General features: G+C 42.3%; 1 protein-coding gene across 4 annotated transcripts in view; it reads left to right on the forward strand.

The window, feature by feature from the left end:
• CTPS1 (CTP synthase 1) overlaps positions 1–14,640 on the forward strand; it is a 37,851-nt gene that overhangs the window by 12,943 nt on the left and 10,268 nt on the right. Inside the window, exons 1-10 of one of the 4 annotated variants that reach the window (XM_060694002.2) lie at positions 747–1,016; positions 5,001–5,178; positions 6,243–6,413; positions 7,124–7,224; positions 8,439–8,555; positions 8,985–9,068; positions 9,326–9,406; positions 10,477–10,628; positions 12,113–12,245; positions 14,338–14,426. In XM_060694002.2, coding sequence (XP_060549985.2) covers positions 747–1,016; positions 5,001–5,178; positions 6,243–6,413; positions 7,124–7,224; positions 8,439–8,555; positions 8,985–9,068; positions 9,326–9,406; positions 10,477–10,628; positions 12,113–12,245; positions 14,338–14,426 — 1,376 coding nt within the window. The other 3 variants (XM_060694001.2, XM_087876596.1, XM_060694000.2) reach the window with 3 other exon arrangements.

A 14,640-nucleotide genomic window follows, 5' to 3' on the forward strand; every position in this document is an offset into this window, starting at 1 on the left:
GGGGACGGATATTGCAAAATCTCCATTCCCACCCCACTCCAGGGGAAGGATACTGCAAAATCCCCAGTCCCTCCCCACTCCTGGGAGAAGGATATTGCAAAATCTCCATTCCCACCCCACTCTGAGGCCAGCCAGAGGTGGTATTTGCCGGTTCTCCAAACTACTCAAAATTTCCGCTACCGGTTCTCCAGAACCTGTCAGAACCTGTTGGATTTCACCCCTGCTGCAGGGGTCTCCAACCTTACCAACTTTAGGATTCGTAACTCGGATTTGGTTGAACAGAGTATCCCAAACACAACACCTTGCCAATGAGTTGGGACTACAGCTCCCATAATTCCTAGCCAGCATGGCCCATGCAACAAGCCACTTTTAGGATCAGCTTCTTCCCAATCTCTAAAGCAGGGGTCTCCAACCTTGGCAACTTTAAGACTTGTGGACTTCAACTCCCAGAATTCCTCAGCCAGCAAAGGAATTCTGGGAGTTGAAGTCCACAAGTTTTAAAATTGCCAAGGTTGGAGACCCCTGCTATACTGGACATCAAATGCACTATCCCCTCCCTGTCACCTTCGCTCATTCATTCTGCTGCGGTCAATCTCTGTCTCCCGGAGACACGCCCCCCCTCACCCCGCCCCCTTCTGAAATCCCAGCCTATAGAAAAAGAACTTTGAGAAGAAGGCGGACCAACCGCGCTCTCCAAGTTAGCGCAGGCGTATACCCAACCAAAAAAAAAAAAAAACTAATATAAAATGCGTTTCCATCGCGCCCGCCCGCATTCCTTGCCCGCCTCTGGCTCCGCCCTTCTCTTCCCCCCCCCCGCCCCACTTTCCGCTTATGTTTTAAGCGCGCGCGCGCGCCGGCTCCATGCGTTCGTAGTCTGGTTTTCGACCCGGCCTCGCAAAGATTCTTCTCCAGACGCGGACGGGCTCTTTTTTTTTTTTTTAAATTTATTTGAAAGAATAAAGCCTTGGGAGGGCTCGGCGTCCACGCGCCTGCGCAGTGGACAGGCCCTGTGGAGGGTCAGTATCTGGAATTGGGGGCAGGGGAGGGGGGGGGCTTTTCCTGGGCCTGGCCCGGGAGGAGGAGTGTGTGTGTGGGGGGGGGAGGCTCTCGGGCAGCGCCTGTCAAACGTCTGAGCCGGTCTGCTTCGTCCTGGGATAACAGCTGCACCGGGGTTGGCCCTTGACACGGGTACCGAGGGGGGGGGGGAGGCTCTCCCCCCCCAACCTCCTCGGACTACAAAGCCCATCATTCCCGGCTGGAGCGGCTTTCTGCGCGGGGATGAATCCGACCCTGGATCCTCAGCGGGTGGGGGGACTGGACGCAAAGCGGCTGTCATCGCTTGCCTTTTCGGGGTCTCCCCCGACCCCCGCGTTGCCACGTGGACGCCTGAGGGGTGGCGGCTGCAGACGAGCAAGGGGTGCCCGGATCTCGTGAGAACCACGAGGCGAGACATCCAAGCTGAGTTTCTTTTGGGAGCCACCCCGGGACGCCCTTTCAGCGAAGGGTCAGTCTGGTGGACTGGTCCTCCTGCATGACACCCCCCCCCCTCTCCCCGTGCCTGGAAATGGGTTGGTTTGTTGGGTAAACTGGGTGCAACTGGTCGTGGGAAAGCAGCAGCCCTGGAGAAGTCAGCAGCCTCTTGGGGGAAAAAAGGTCCAGGAGGTTTTGCACTGGTGGCCCTAAATGCGTGTGCGGTTCTGGGCATCATCCGTGTCTGATCTCTTCCGTCACTCTTTGGCCATCTTTCCTTTTTTCTCTTAGCTGGCTTAGGACAGTGTTTCTTAAACTCTTGTCTCTCGAGATGCCTTCCTTTCTACTTTTAAGTTCAGGTTTCTTGGCAACGTTTCCACGAAGTCTCATTCGTCATCTTCAGGCTGGTGTTCTCGGCTTCGTGCTTCTAGGAGCAATGTGTGTGTGATCGCAGCTGTTTCTTCCTTTTAACTGCCAGTGGGGGTGTGAACTGATTGTGTGAACCTCAGAAAACATATATGTGTGTGTGTGTGTGTGTGTGTGTGTGTGTGTACGTATATGTATATGTGTAGGTCTTTGGTTATTCGGGTTTTCTCCCGTGCAAAATTGGAAGTGTCTTGGTGACGCTTCGACTAAGTCTCATTCGTCATCTTCAGGCTGGTGTTTTCGGCTTCGTGCTTCTAGGAGCAAATTTGTTTTCTGAGCAAACCTCAGAAAACAAATATGTATATATGTGTATACATACACACACATATCAAATTTACATTTTGCTGATAAAGAAATAAAGGGAGACTAGCATAGATCTATTTCAAGCTATTTAGCTCTCATCAGCTAGCCATACCCTTACTCGGATTCGAACTTGGACTAAAAAGTATGAACTTGGTATAAAATGGTTTGTCGTGAATGCGACTGCTTGAGGGCTCCTGGATTGGAGCTGAAAGGCGAAAGGGAAGCAGTATGCTCCCTCCCATATTGGAGTAGACCAGGTGCTTCGATAGAAAAACACTTTATATATATATGTAAATACATATGTATATATGTATCCCTAGTGCCGTGTAACGGGGTGAGCTCCAGTGACTTGTCCCAGCTTCTGCCAACCTAGCAGTTCGAAAGCACGTAAAAAATGCAAGTAGAAAAATAGGGGACCACCTTTGGTGGGAAGGTCACAGCGTTCCGTGCGCCTTTGGGGTTTAATCATGCCAGCCACATGACCACGGAGACGTCTTCGGACTGCGCTGGCTCTTTGGCTTTGAAACGGAGATGAGCACCCTAGAGAAGCACATATGTTTGAGGGGAACCTTTACCTTTATATATATATATATTTGTCTTGGGGATCCCCAGAGGTCCTCAGATCACATTTTAAAAAATACTGGCTGAGGAGGATAACATGGATGAGGGAAAACACCATGAAATCAGCGATGTGAAAATTAGCATTGATTAAATGTAATGCATTTAATTATGTTCAGTCTTTCTCTTGTGCCTTTTCATTCATTCTCCCACCCCCAAGTGTGTGTCTAATTGCAACCTTGTTTTTTTAGTGAGATAGCCTCTCTTAGATTCAACTCTTGTTTCCAAATTCCTTTGTGGTTCCTGGTTGGTAATTCACTGGGATTCTGTTCAAACAGTGACGTGAAATATCTCTCTCATTTCTAATTATTGTAGGGGATTTGTTGTTGTTCAAGAACCAACAAAGCCCAGTCCAGAAGCTTTCATCTTGTTCTTGAAATAATTATTGTTATTAAAAATGGAGGATAAATCTCTCAAAATAGCACAGAATGGGACCATATTTGGTGTGGAGGAAGAAACCTGGGAGAAGAAAGATTGAGTTTTAAAAAATGGACCAGATTCAGCTGGGATTTTGAGGGGAATAAAAATGCCCTCTGTTTTTCCCAATGCATCCCAATGGGAGACGCAGTAAGGCAGTGACTCTGGTTGTTGTCACTGCTCCATTCTAAGGCCTTCCTTCTCCCTCTAGGTCACATGAGACAAAGTTTGAGCACATGCTGCCCACCCCATGCTTCTCAGTGCACACCTGCATGTACGGTTATTGCTCCAGAAGAAGCTGTTACTGGCCTTGTGTAACTTTTTGGCAACCCCTGTTAAGTTAGGGAGTAAAGTGGTGGGGATTTCAAGACGCAGGTTCTTCTGGTTCCCCACATTACCTGTGATAACATTCTTTGTCATCAACTCTGCCTGAAGCTGTATCCCAGCCTTTAAAATATGATGAGGCAAACAACTGGGAAATTCTGGAACATCTTCTTTGGCAGGTCTTACCTTCTACATCCCCTCTGATTTTTCACGGCAGCATTCCTGTTTATTGAATTATTATATTGTTTTACTAAATCTTTATCCCTCTCACTTCTGATCTAAAAATATTCTCTTGTTACTTTTCTCTTTTCCTGGCTATGCTTGACAAGAGTCCTTCAATGATTGTGTGTCCCTCCCCAGCTGCATTGCTGCTTGTGCTTATATGAATTTTCCTTATGTGAAGCCTCTTGCGTGACCTGCATGAAAGAATTGTGCATCCTGTATTGCTTTTTCCATGATTTCATTGAGAATATTACGTTACACCTCTACAAGGCCCTATATTATCTATCTTTTTGCCTACCCAAACATCCATCCATCCAATTTCTATATCACCTATCACACATAAGTGACTCTAGGCGGTTTATATACCTATAACTGGGGCTTTCTTATTTCAGATTTTTAATGTGATGCAAAATATTTATTGCTGCTGTCTTCTTAATCTTTCTCCTGATCCATTGTGCTCTTCGTTTCTTTTAATGTATGATGGGCCCATCTTGTGTTCTTTTGTGGAATAAAAAGATATAAAATGAATTAGCTAATTGCTCCCATTTCCACTCTGTTCTTTAGCCTCATATTGATCTGGGAACACATGCGTTTTGCTGTCTCACGATCCACTTAATAAAACATTGTTTTTCAACCTTGGTAGCCTTTAAGATGTGGGTCAAGGTTGAAACACACTGTTTTAAAGAAAATGAAGGATTGTAAATAGAACATAGTTGTTCTGGCCTTTAGTTGTTCCGATCTTTAGTTGTAAAGTCTTTAGTTGTTCTGACCTTTGTCAAAGTGAGTAACTTGGTACTAAGTTATGTATTGTAGAAGCCATGAAGCGTATAGGTACATTTGTGATTAATTCCTTAAAAATGCTAGTTTATGGGGAGAGGCAAAAGTGGAAAGTGACTCTAATTTTCTTTAGTATCTTATTTATGAACTGGGAGCATGGTGCTTTATTTTATTAAACAGTACTGCATATATAAACAAAGTAACTTGCAAAACAAAGACAAGTGCAAATCAAGATTATAGTGTAATCTTATATGGAAAACAAATGGGCAGCACAATCAATAACAAGTTAAAATTGAACTGTGGCTTTAAATCTGCAAGATATACAATAAATATAATCTTGTTTTATGTTAAGAGATACGCATCAGTCAGCAAGACTGATGAAAGCCTAAACCAATAAATCAGTAGCAATATTTTATGAAATTCAACTTGTTTTCTTTTTTTAGACATTGAAACAAATGAAGTACATTTTGGTCACAGGCGGTGTCATCTCTGGGATTGGAAAAGGAATCATTGCCAGTAGCGTTGGGACAATCCTCAAATCATGTGGATTACACGTCACTTCCATTAAAATTGACCCTTATATTAACATTGATGCGGGCACCTTCTCTCCTTATGAGCACGGTAAGACAAGATGAAAACCTCTTATTGATATAGCAGCAAGGGCTGAGTATCTCCAGATTCTAGTACTGAAGATACGTAGAGTAGAGTAGAGTAGAGTAGAGTAGAGTAGAGTAGAGTAGAGTAGACTAGACTAGACTAGACTAGACTAGACTAGACTAGACTAGACTAGACTAGACTAGACTAGACTAGAATAGAATAGAATAGAATAGAATAGAATAGAATAGTTGGAAGGGACCTTGTAGGTCATCTAGTCCAACCTCCTGCTAAAGCAAGAGACTCTATACTCGTGATGGCGAACCTATGGCACCCGTGCCAGAGATGGCACGCAGAGCCCTCTCTGTGGGTACGTGCACCATCGCCAGATGCTTTTCCGGGTTCCGGTGCGCATGTGCATGATAGAACCCGGGAGTGCAGCTGGTCACCGCACGCATGTGCACCGGCCAGCTGCTCTCTTCTGGGTTCTGGTGCTCCGGCACGCTTGCGCTCCAATTTTGGCACTTGGTGCCGAAAAGGTTAACCATCACTGCCCTATTACCATTTCTGACACATGGCAGTCTTGTCTGTTATTTCTCTACTTTAAAAAAAATAGAATACGGTACAGAGAGTCCAATCTGTGTATTGGGCTATTTTATATTATTGATATTTATAATTTTTGCTTTTGTTTTTATTCTATTTTTACTTTCTTTAACATCAGCCCCTCTCCTAGTCATGTCTATAAAATGGGCAGCCGTATACATGATAGATACAACACATTGAAGTCCACTTATCTTAAAAATGCCAAGCGTGAGTAACACTGCTGTAGATGGTTCAGGCAACGAAAGTGACAGGCGGCAGATTCCTTGCTGAGGTTTGGTCTACAGTGGGCAGCAAATGTTGATGGCTCCTTCAGAAGGTTGTACAGTAGATCCTAGGTCCTAGGATGTTCAGCTGCCATCGCCATTGCTAACCAATCAGGAATATGTTAGACTTGGGAAAGGTGTTTTGGAGGACGCTTTCAGGACACAAATATGGATATGCGGAGGAAGGCGACAGAAAGCTTACCTGTGGTTGTCATTTTGTTGTAGGTGAGGTCTTTGTGTTGGATGATGGAGGAGAAGTGGATTTGGATCTGGGTAACTATGAACGGTTTCTTGATATCCGGCTCACAAAGGACAATAATCTGACCACAGGGAAAATATACCAATATGTCATTAACAAGGAAAGGAAAGGAGACTACTTAGGTAAAACTGTGCAAGGTAAGGTATTCAACATGGATTCATTCTCCTTTGACTGCCCCCTTTGGCTGGAGACTTTGTTTAATTTCAACCACAAAGATCATGGCTAGTAGTTTATGTACTCCAGCTACTGTCCCTCCTGGTTGTTTTTAATAACCTGGAGATGAGAAATTTGAGTCCAATTGAAAACATTCTTTAAAAAACATTTCTTTCCAGTACTATAAATAAATAAAGAAGAGAATAATGGTTAGAGCAATTCAAGGATGTCTTTAGGGAGTGGTCAAAAAAATTTAAGATACCGGCCACAGCTTCATAGTGATCAAAGCTTTATAGTTTTTATGTGTTGTCAATTGCATCGTTAAAGTCGTCATCTTGACTTTTTTGACCTTACCCTGCTGAAATCCCTGGAACGCCTAACACTATTCTGGTTGTATTTGCATGTTGCTATAAGCCAGACAGTGGAGCGTTTAGGATTTTCACTAGGGAACATGTTCATGAAAATGCAGTTCACACTAGCCAAGAGGAAATGGTCAGGTAACCTTATTGGATAAAATAAAATAGCCCAATTGGTTAGAGTTGGATAGCATCCAGATTGAATTAATAAAATCAAATCGTCAGAAATTCACCAAGAAATGAATGTTGAGGGTTAACATGAGATGATTCTAATTGAAACCAAGTATGTAGCCAGAAATTATTGAAACAATCTCTTTTTTTTAATTATTATTTTACAGTTGTGCCCCACATTACTGATGCCATCCAGGAATGGGTGATGAGACAAGCACGGATCCCCGTGGATGATGATGGCATGGAGCCCCAAGTCTGTGTGATAGAGGTTGGTGTCCACGGCCTTCTGTGTCTCTTGCCAGGATTTCAGACAAACTAAACCTGTAAGATATTGGTTGATGATTACCACCTGGGTATTGCTAAAGGTACTGAAATCCATTACTGTACTTTATGGTCATTCATCAGCACAAGACAATCCATATGCAAATATTCAAAATATCCAAAGGTAAATTGATAATGCCAGGAGAGCTGGGGGCGATATGCTGACTCTGTAAACTACTTAGAGAGGGCTGTAAAGCAGGGCTCACCAACCTTTCGGACCTCAGGGACCACTAAATTCATAATTTTAAATCCTGCGGACCGCTAATATGATCTGCTTAATGACCGGCTGGGTGGGAGTGGTTAGGTGGTCATGTGACTGGGTGGGCATGGTCAACTCAATGTCACTCATGTTGAGGGGCGCCTTGCTGGCCTCTACTCATCCCTCCCCTCCCAGCCCCTCCTCACCTGCCTGCTCAGGCTCCTTAGTGCCCCAACAGGAAGCAGTTGTTGGAGCTAAGCAGCCACCGTAAGAAAGAGTTGGCAAAAGAGCTCAGTTCAAATTGGGTCTGACTGAGAAGGAGGCTCAGCAGAAGCACCTCACTGAGGACTAGGAGCATAGGCTTTCCAAGCAGAGGGAAGACCTGTGGGAGTGCAAGGCCAGGTACCGGCGCCTGGAGGCTCAGCGGGCTGAGATGGTCAGCCAGTTCCAGACCATGATGCAGTCCCACTGGAACGAGGTCCTCCGGCTCTTTGCCACCAGCAGCACTTCCCTCCAGCCTTCGCCCAAAGCCCCGCACCAGGAGGCTGAAGCAGACCCCAAGTCGGAATTTCTGCCCCCCTCTGACCCACCCAAAAAGACCACAAAGGGGGAGACTCTCTGCAGCAACACAACTGTTCATTGCACGTATCCGGCCGAGGGGCTGTAATTTGAGGGCCCCTGATTTAGTGCAATATAAAAAATGCAAATAATTTTTCTGCGGACCACCAACATTTTCTCGTGATCCACGGACCACCAGTTGGTGACCGCTGCTGTAAAGCACTATGAAGTGGTATATAAGTCCAAGTGCTGTTGCTATTGCTGTAGTTAAGAAAAGTACATGAAAGGGATTTGGCTGAAATATGGTTAAATTTGAATATGGTAAAAAGGGATGTGGGATGACGACAGAATTTGTGCTTTGAAGAAAAGAGCATTGCATTTAATTTTAGATGTCTGTATTTTAGCTCGGAGGAACGGTGGGAGATATTGAAAGCATGCCTTTCATTGAAGCATTCCGCCAATTTCAATTCAAAGTCAAGCGAGAGAACTTCTGTAATATTCACGTCAGTCTGGTTCCCCAGGTAAGATTCCATAAGGCAGTTCCATGCAGTGCTGGCCCTAGAGAACATCAAGGTAGCTCTTTTCTAAGGCTTTGGGTTAGGATATCTTGTTTGTTTTATTGTTTGTTTTATTAAATTTATATACCGCCCTACTCCCGAAGGACTCAGGGCGGTGAACAGGCACAAAATAAAATACATAAATACAAAAGTTAGAAACATAATTATAATTAATTAACATAATTAATCTTGTGAAATAAAATAAGATGATTATTGCTTGTTCTGTTTTTAATCATCTGAAGCTGTTTTTGGAATTGGGGGCCTAGAAAGTAGACAAATGAATAAACAGATTGCAAGGATGACCTGAAGGTTTTCAAAGAGGTTGGGAAATAAATCTGATCTTAATTTGACACATTGTCGTCTTGTTTATATTTCTTGGCTTGGCTCTATTAGCCAAGTTCTACAGGAGAGCAGAAGACAAAACCCACTCAGAATAGTGTTCGTGAACTTCGGGGCCTCGGTCTATCACCAGATCTAGTAAGTTTTGCTACGATGTATGTAAAAAATACTGGGTGGATTTCAAACTACTGTCAGGCCGAGGATGGGAAGATGTTCTTCGGCGATTTGAGAAATATAAAATAAATGGCTGTGAAAGAGATAATAATCTGTTCACAGAGGCTGAGAAAGCATAATGCGGTTAATTGTTTTTGGGTGAGCTAACCAAATTCTGTTTGAAGGCTAGATTTAAACCTTGGGCAAATCTTTTGAAGGTTTCACATTACTTTCTTTGCTAGATCGTGTGCAGATGTTCCACACCTCTGGATACCTCAGTGAAAGAGAAAATTTCCATGTTTTGCCACGTAGAACCAGAACAGGTAAAGTTGCTTCAAGTTAACATATAACTTTTGACATATATGTGTGTTTTCTGCAGGCTTTTGATTTCATGGAATAGTTTCTGCAGGGACGCGGTGGCTCAGTGGCTAAAACGCTAAGCTTGTCGATTGAAAGGTCGGCAGTTCAGCGGTTCGAATCCCTAGAGTTGCGTAACGGGGTGAGCTCCCATTACTTGTCCCAGCTTCTGCCAACCTAGCAGTTTGAAAGCACGTAAAAAATGCAAATAGAAAAATAGGGACCACCTTGTGGGAAGATAACAGCGTTCTGTGCGCCTTTGGCATTTAGTCATGCCGGCCACATGACCACGAGACTTCTTCGGACAGCGCTGGTTCTTCAGCTTTGAAACAGAGATAAGCACCACCCCCTAGAGTCAGGAACGACTAGCACATATGTGTGAGGGGAACCTTTACCTTTTTAATTTTAATTGATTAATTTTATGGGTAAGAGGTTTTAAAATTGGGAAGCCAAATTGATTTAATTATTTTTAAATTATTTTAATTTTCATATTGTATGTATTTTAATCCTGGCTGTTCACCGCCCTGAGTCCTTCGGGAGAAGGGCGGTATAAAAATTTAAATAATAATAATAATAATAATAATAATAATAATAATAATAATAATAATAATAATAATAATAATAATAGTTTCTGCATGCACAGAACAGATTGAAGTTACGAACTCCTATGTAACTTATTAATTATCTAGAAGAAAAAGAAATGCATAGGGTGGATTTTCAATCATTTATCACCAAATCACGGTGTTGACGAATTGTAAAACAGGTGTTGAAGCATTACCTGTAGGCTGCTGGTTGCCTATCTGTCCTTTTTATCAAAGCTCGGGAGACCCGCATCTAGGTCAATGCTGTGCAGCAGATTTTATGTATATAAGCCCCCTTTTTATCCAATTAGCTGAGACTTGCAACACACCTTATTTTGATTTTCTGTTTGCCAGAGCAGCAGTTAATTCTGTGCATCGTTGCGTGTATTTGCGGACACGGCGCTAAGATCCTAGTAATATTTGCTTAACCAAATAATTTGCTTTTGCTTCAACAGGTAATCTGTGTCCATGACGTCTCTTCCATCTATCGGGTTCCTCTGTTGCTAGAGGAGCAAGGAGTGGTGGATTATTTTAGGCACAGGCTCAACCTTCCCATTGAAAAGCAGCCCCAGAGAATGCTGATGAAGTGGAAGGAGATGGCAGACAGGTGAGAGTTACTCTGGGCAAACAGTAATTCTGGCTAGTTTCACACAATACACTAAACTTTTAAACCTAAGACAACAAAGCACAATGACTGTGCAGTTCGATATGCTCAAAGAAAGCATATTGCTTGCAAGGATGGCCTGGTTACCCCAACCAGCTAAGACAACCACTGGATTCTCCACAACAATGAACCACACGGCACCCAAATTTAGATTGCCGTATTGTAGACCGCATCACTTCAGACCACAGATGAAAAGGATAGGATACGGAATCCCCCATTATAATGGTGGAGCCAAGACGGCGCAGTGGTTAGAATGCAGTATTGCAGGCTGACTCTGCTCACTGTCAGAAGTTCAATTCCTTCAATCCTAACTGGCCCAAGGTTGACTCAGCCTTCTATCCTTCCGAGGTTGGTAAAATGAGGACCCAGATTGTTGGGGGCAATAGGCTGACTCTAACCTGCTCAGAGAGCTTTGTAAAGCATTGTAAAGTGGTATATAAACACTATTGCTATTGCTATTTTTTAAAAGGATCTTTTGGAGATAATGCGCTCGACTAGTCTATCTCCTGACTTGAAGATACAATTTGTTTAGCTTGACTTTGGCTGAGCTAAGTTTTAGTTTGCAGAATGTCTTTAATAAAGCCACCTCTGCATCCAAGCGCATAGTGTACCTTTTTAGACGTTACAGTCTATTTGCTTTGGACAGAGAGTTGGGGGCATATACATTTAAAAATAAACAAATTTAGCAGTGTTAATAATTTGCATTTTATCCAATCTACTGAATGGTGAGGATTTTGATGGGGGGGTAATGGTAATGGTGCTGTCAGGGTTCCAAGTAACACCCCCAACGAAAGAAGACTCCGAGGCTTGAGTTTCCTCAAAGTTCCATTTTATTAGAGATGTCATATGGGCACATCTGGGAAAACCCAAATCTGAAAGTTTCCAGGTTTTCCCCACCCAAAGAAAAGTTCAAGTCCCTGCCCAACATCCACATGTCCATCACATGGTCCAATCAATGCACCATCCCAACTGGAGATGCCTCTCAGTCGCACCACTCCAGGTGCAGGGCAGGATGTCCTTGACTCTCAGAGAAAGGAATGTTGTTATGACTATATATCACCCTGGCTCTATACAATTCCCCCTCCCAGTTTCCCACAGTAGTAAACGTGGCAGATTTGAAGGCCTAGTGCAAAAGATGGCTTCCAGGCCTGACAGGTGCTTTGAGTTGGACTTGAGTCTTGGCAGTTACGTGGACAAGTCTGTGTCATTTTCTAGGTAGCAGTTTCAGAAATGGTTGCTCTGGCCTTCTTCCTAGGGCCGAGGGTCAGTTACCCAGCTGGTTTTTGTGCCTATCCATGTTTCCCTGTTTCTAGTCCAGCGTATTAACCAGTAAGCTGTCTTGTGAGAGGATAATGTTATATTGGCTTTCTCATTCCATCCTTTTTGATATTCACTTTTTAACTACGTGGTTTTGGTTTTTTACACAGATACGATCGCTTATTGGAGACCTGTTCTATTGCCCTGGTTGGCAAATATACAAAATTTTCAGATTCATATGCTTCCGTCATAAAAGCCTTGGAACATTCTGCTCTAGCCATCAATCACAAACTTGAGATAAAGGTATGCTTTTTCCACTGACTATCCTAAATATATATATATATATATATTTACTTGCTTGGTTTAATTTGAAACTTAAAATCTGTATGGGTGTCTACCCTGAGTTGATAACTCATATTGCACCTAAAATGCTATTACTTCTACTACGTTTACCAACAGCAACAAAAACTAGCCCACCTCATATATTTCAGCAATGTTAGAAATTATGGCGCTTATCAATGTGATAACAACAATGCAAGCATTGTGTAAGAAAATCTTTGGGATGTTGATATTGTGTCAATCCCCCAATTGGCTACTACTGTACACTTTTCCAGAGCTATAATAAACACAATGGGGAAAATTGGATCAAAAGACCCAAAAGCATTTCTTTTCTTTTTTTTAATTTGATTTATATGCCGCCCTTCTCCAGAGACTCAGGGCGGCTTACAATGCGCTAAGCAATAGCCTTCATCCTTTTGTATATTTATACAAAGTCAGCTTATTGCCCCCACAACTGGGTCCTCATTTCACCTACCTTAGAAAGGATGGAAGGCTGAGTCAACCTTGAGCCTTGACGAGATTCGAACCTGCAGTAATTGCAGGCATCTGGTCTTAATAACCAGCTTAATAACAGGGTGCCTTAGACCACTGTACTACCAAGGCTCTTTCTTAGTGTGGTTCAAGGACTCCTGAGGGTCCCTTAAGACCAGGGGTATCAAACTCGATTTCATTCAGGGCCGCATAAGGATTGTGTTTGACCTCGGGGGGGGGGCATGTGGGTGTGGCCACGATGAGCTTGGCCTGAGTTCTTGTGGCCCTCCTGAGCTCTGTTTTCACTGGCATAGGGTTGCAGGAGGCCGTTACAGTTGAAAATGGAGCTTGGGTGAGCCATGCGTGGCCCTCCTGAGCTCTGTTTTCACTGGTGGAGGCACCACAGGCTGGTCCTTTGCTGTCTCCAGGACAACCCTGTGGGCCAAATCTAAATACCCTGTGGGCCGGATCCAGCCACCAGGCCTTGAGTTTGATAACTCCTGCTCAAGACCCTCTCGGATTCACCAGATTTACCAGATATTAAAAGATATTTGTAGAAATGTAAAACATATCAATCTTATTATTTTTTATTTGTTAAAATAGTTTTTCATGAACATTTTTATGTTGATAACGTTTAATATTATTTTTACATGATTCAATAAATATTCTATAAATGTGTTAATACAGTATTAATCATCGTAACCTACAGAAACAAATGGTTTTGGGGTCCTTCATAATTTTTTAAAAGTGAGGAGGGGTCCTGAGAGCGAAAAGTTAAAGATTGGCCTGGGGAATTTCTTCTGTTCCTCAAAAGAGGACTGAAAGCTCTCTAAGAATCTTGATTGCTTTGAAGGCATCATGATGATGTGATCATTTAAATGATCTTTTTTTTTTTGTAATCATCAGCTTCCTATAGCAATGTTTTTGTTGACTTTTTTTAAAAAAAATAATTTTTATTATTTTTTCTTTAAAAACAAGAACAGAAACACAAAACATAAGCGATGTTTTTCATTGATTTTTTTTAAACATATTTTTCTTTAAAACAAGAACAGAAACACAAACATAAACTTCCATTTTATAAGAGTTTCATATCAGTCTTCTTTTAAAATTCACGTTTTTCCTCTCCCCATCTTTACATATACTTGTGGTTCCCTTGTTCCTTATTTAGGTATATATTTCTTTATCTGTTATACATATTATTGTATCTATATATTACTTTACATACATTGTCTGTTTAGTGGCATATTAGTAATCCTTCTTACTTGCTGTTCCTGACCTCTAGCCATTTATACCATTTATTCCATATTAAATAATATTCCGTTTCATCTTTTTCTTCTATCCCTTTTGTCAATTTGTCCATCTCTGTTTTTCGTCGATTATTAAACTATTTTAAGATGAAAAAGCCTCCAAGGTCTATAACTTGGAACAGAAGTTGTTTTTTTTTTTTTAAAAAAAAATAAAAATCATAAGGATCATTGTTTGGTCACTATTTCGTCAGTTAATAGAATAATCAAGGCATTGAGCAACAAACCTTGACATTCAAGGTCTAAAAGTAGACAATCTTTCTTTCTTTCTTTCTTTCCAGTATATTGATTCTGCTAATTTGGAACCGGTTACATTACAAGAAGAACCAGTACGATACCACGAAGCTTGGCAGAGGCTTTGCAGTGCTGAGTAAGGCCTTCCTTTCTATGATGAGAACATGTCTCCTCATTTTATTGAAGGTGTTTTTGTACTTCTCCCAGCAATAACTTCATTTTTATTAGGCCAGACTTGTTGAGACAGTGTTAAAATAACTTCCTTTTAATGAGTTAGGCACCGGGCCTTGTTTTCTGTTTCTGAACAACAGGATGACGTATATCAGAAACAAGTTTATATTGCTGGGTCT

Source organism: Pantherophis guttatus, chromosome 10 (genome assembly GCF_059756535.1).
Source record: "Pantherophis guttatus breed Tessera chromosome 10, ASM5975653v1, whole genome shotgun sequence".
In the NCBI taxonomy this organism is placed as follows: domain Eukaryota; kingdom Metazoa; phylum Chordata; class Lepidosauria; order Squamata; family Colubridae; genus Pantherophis; species Pantherophis guttatus.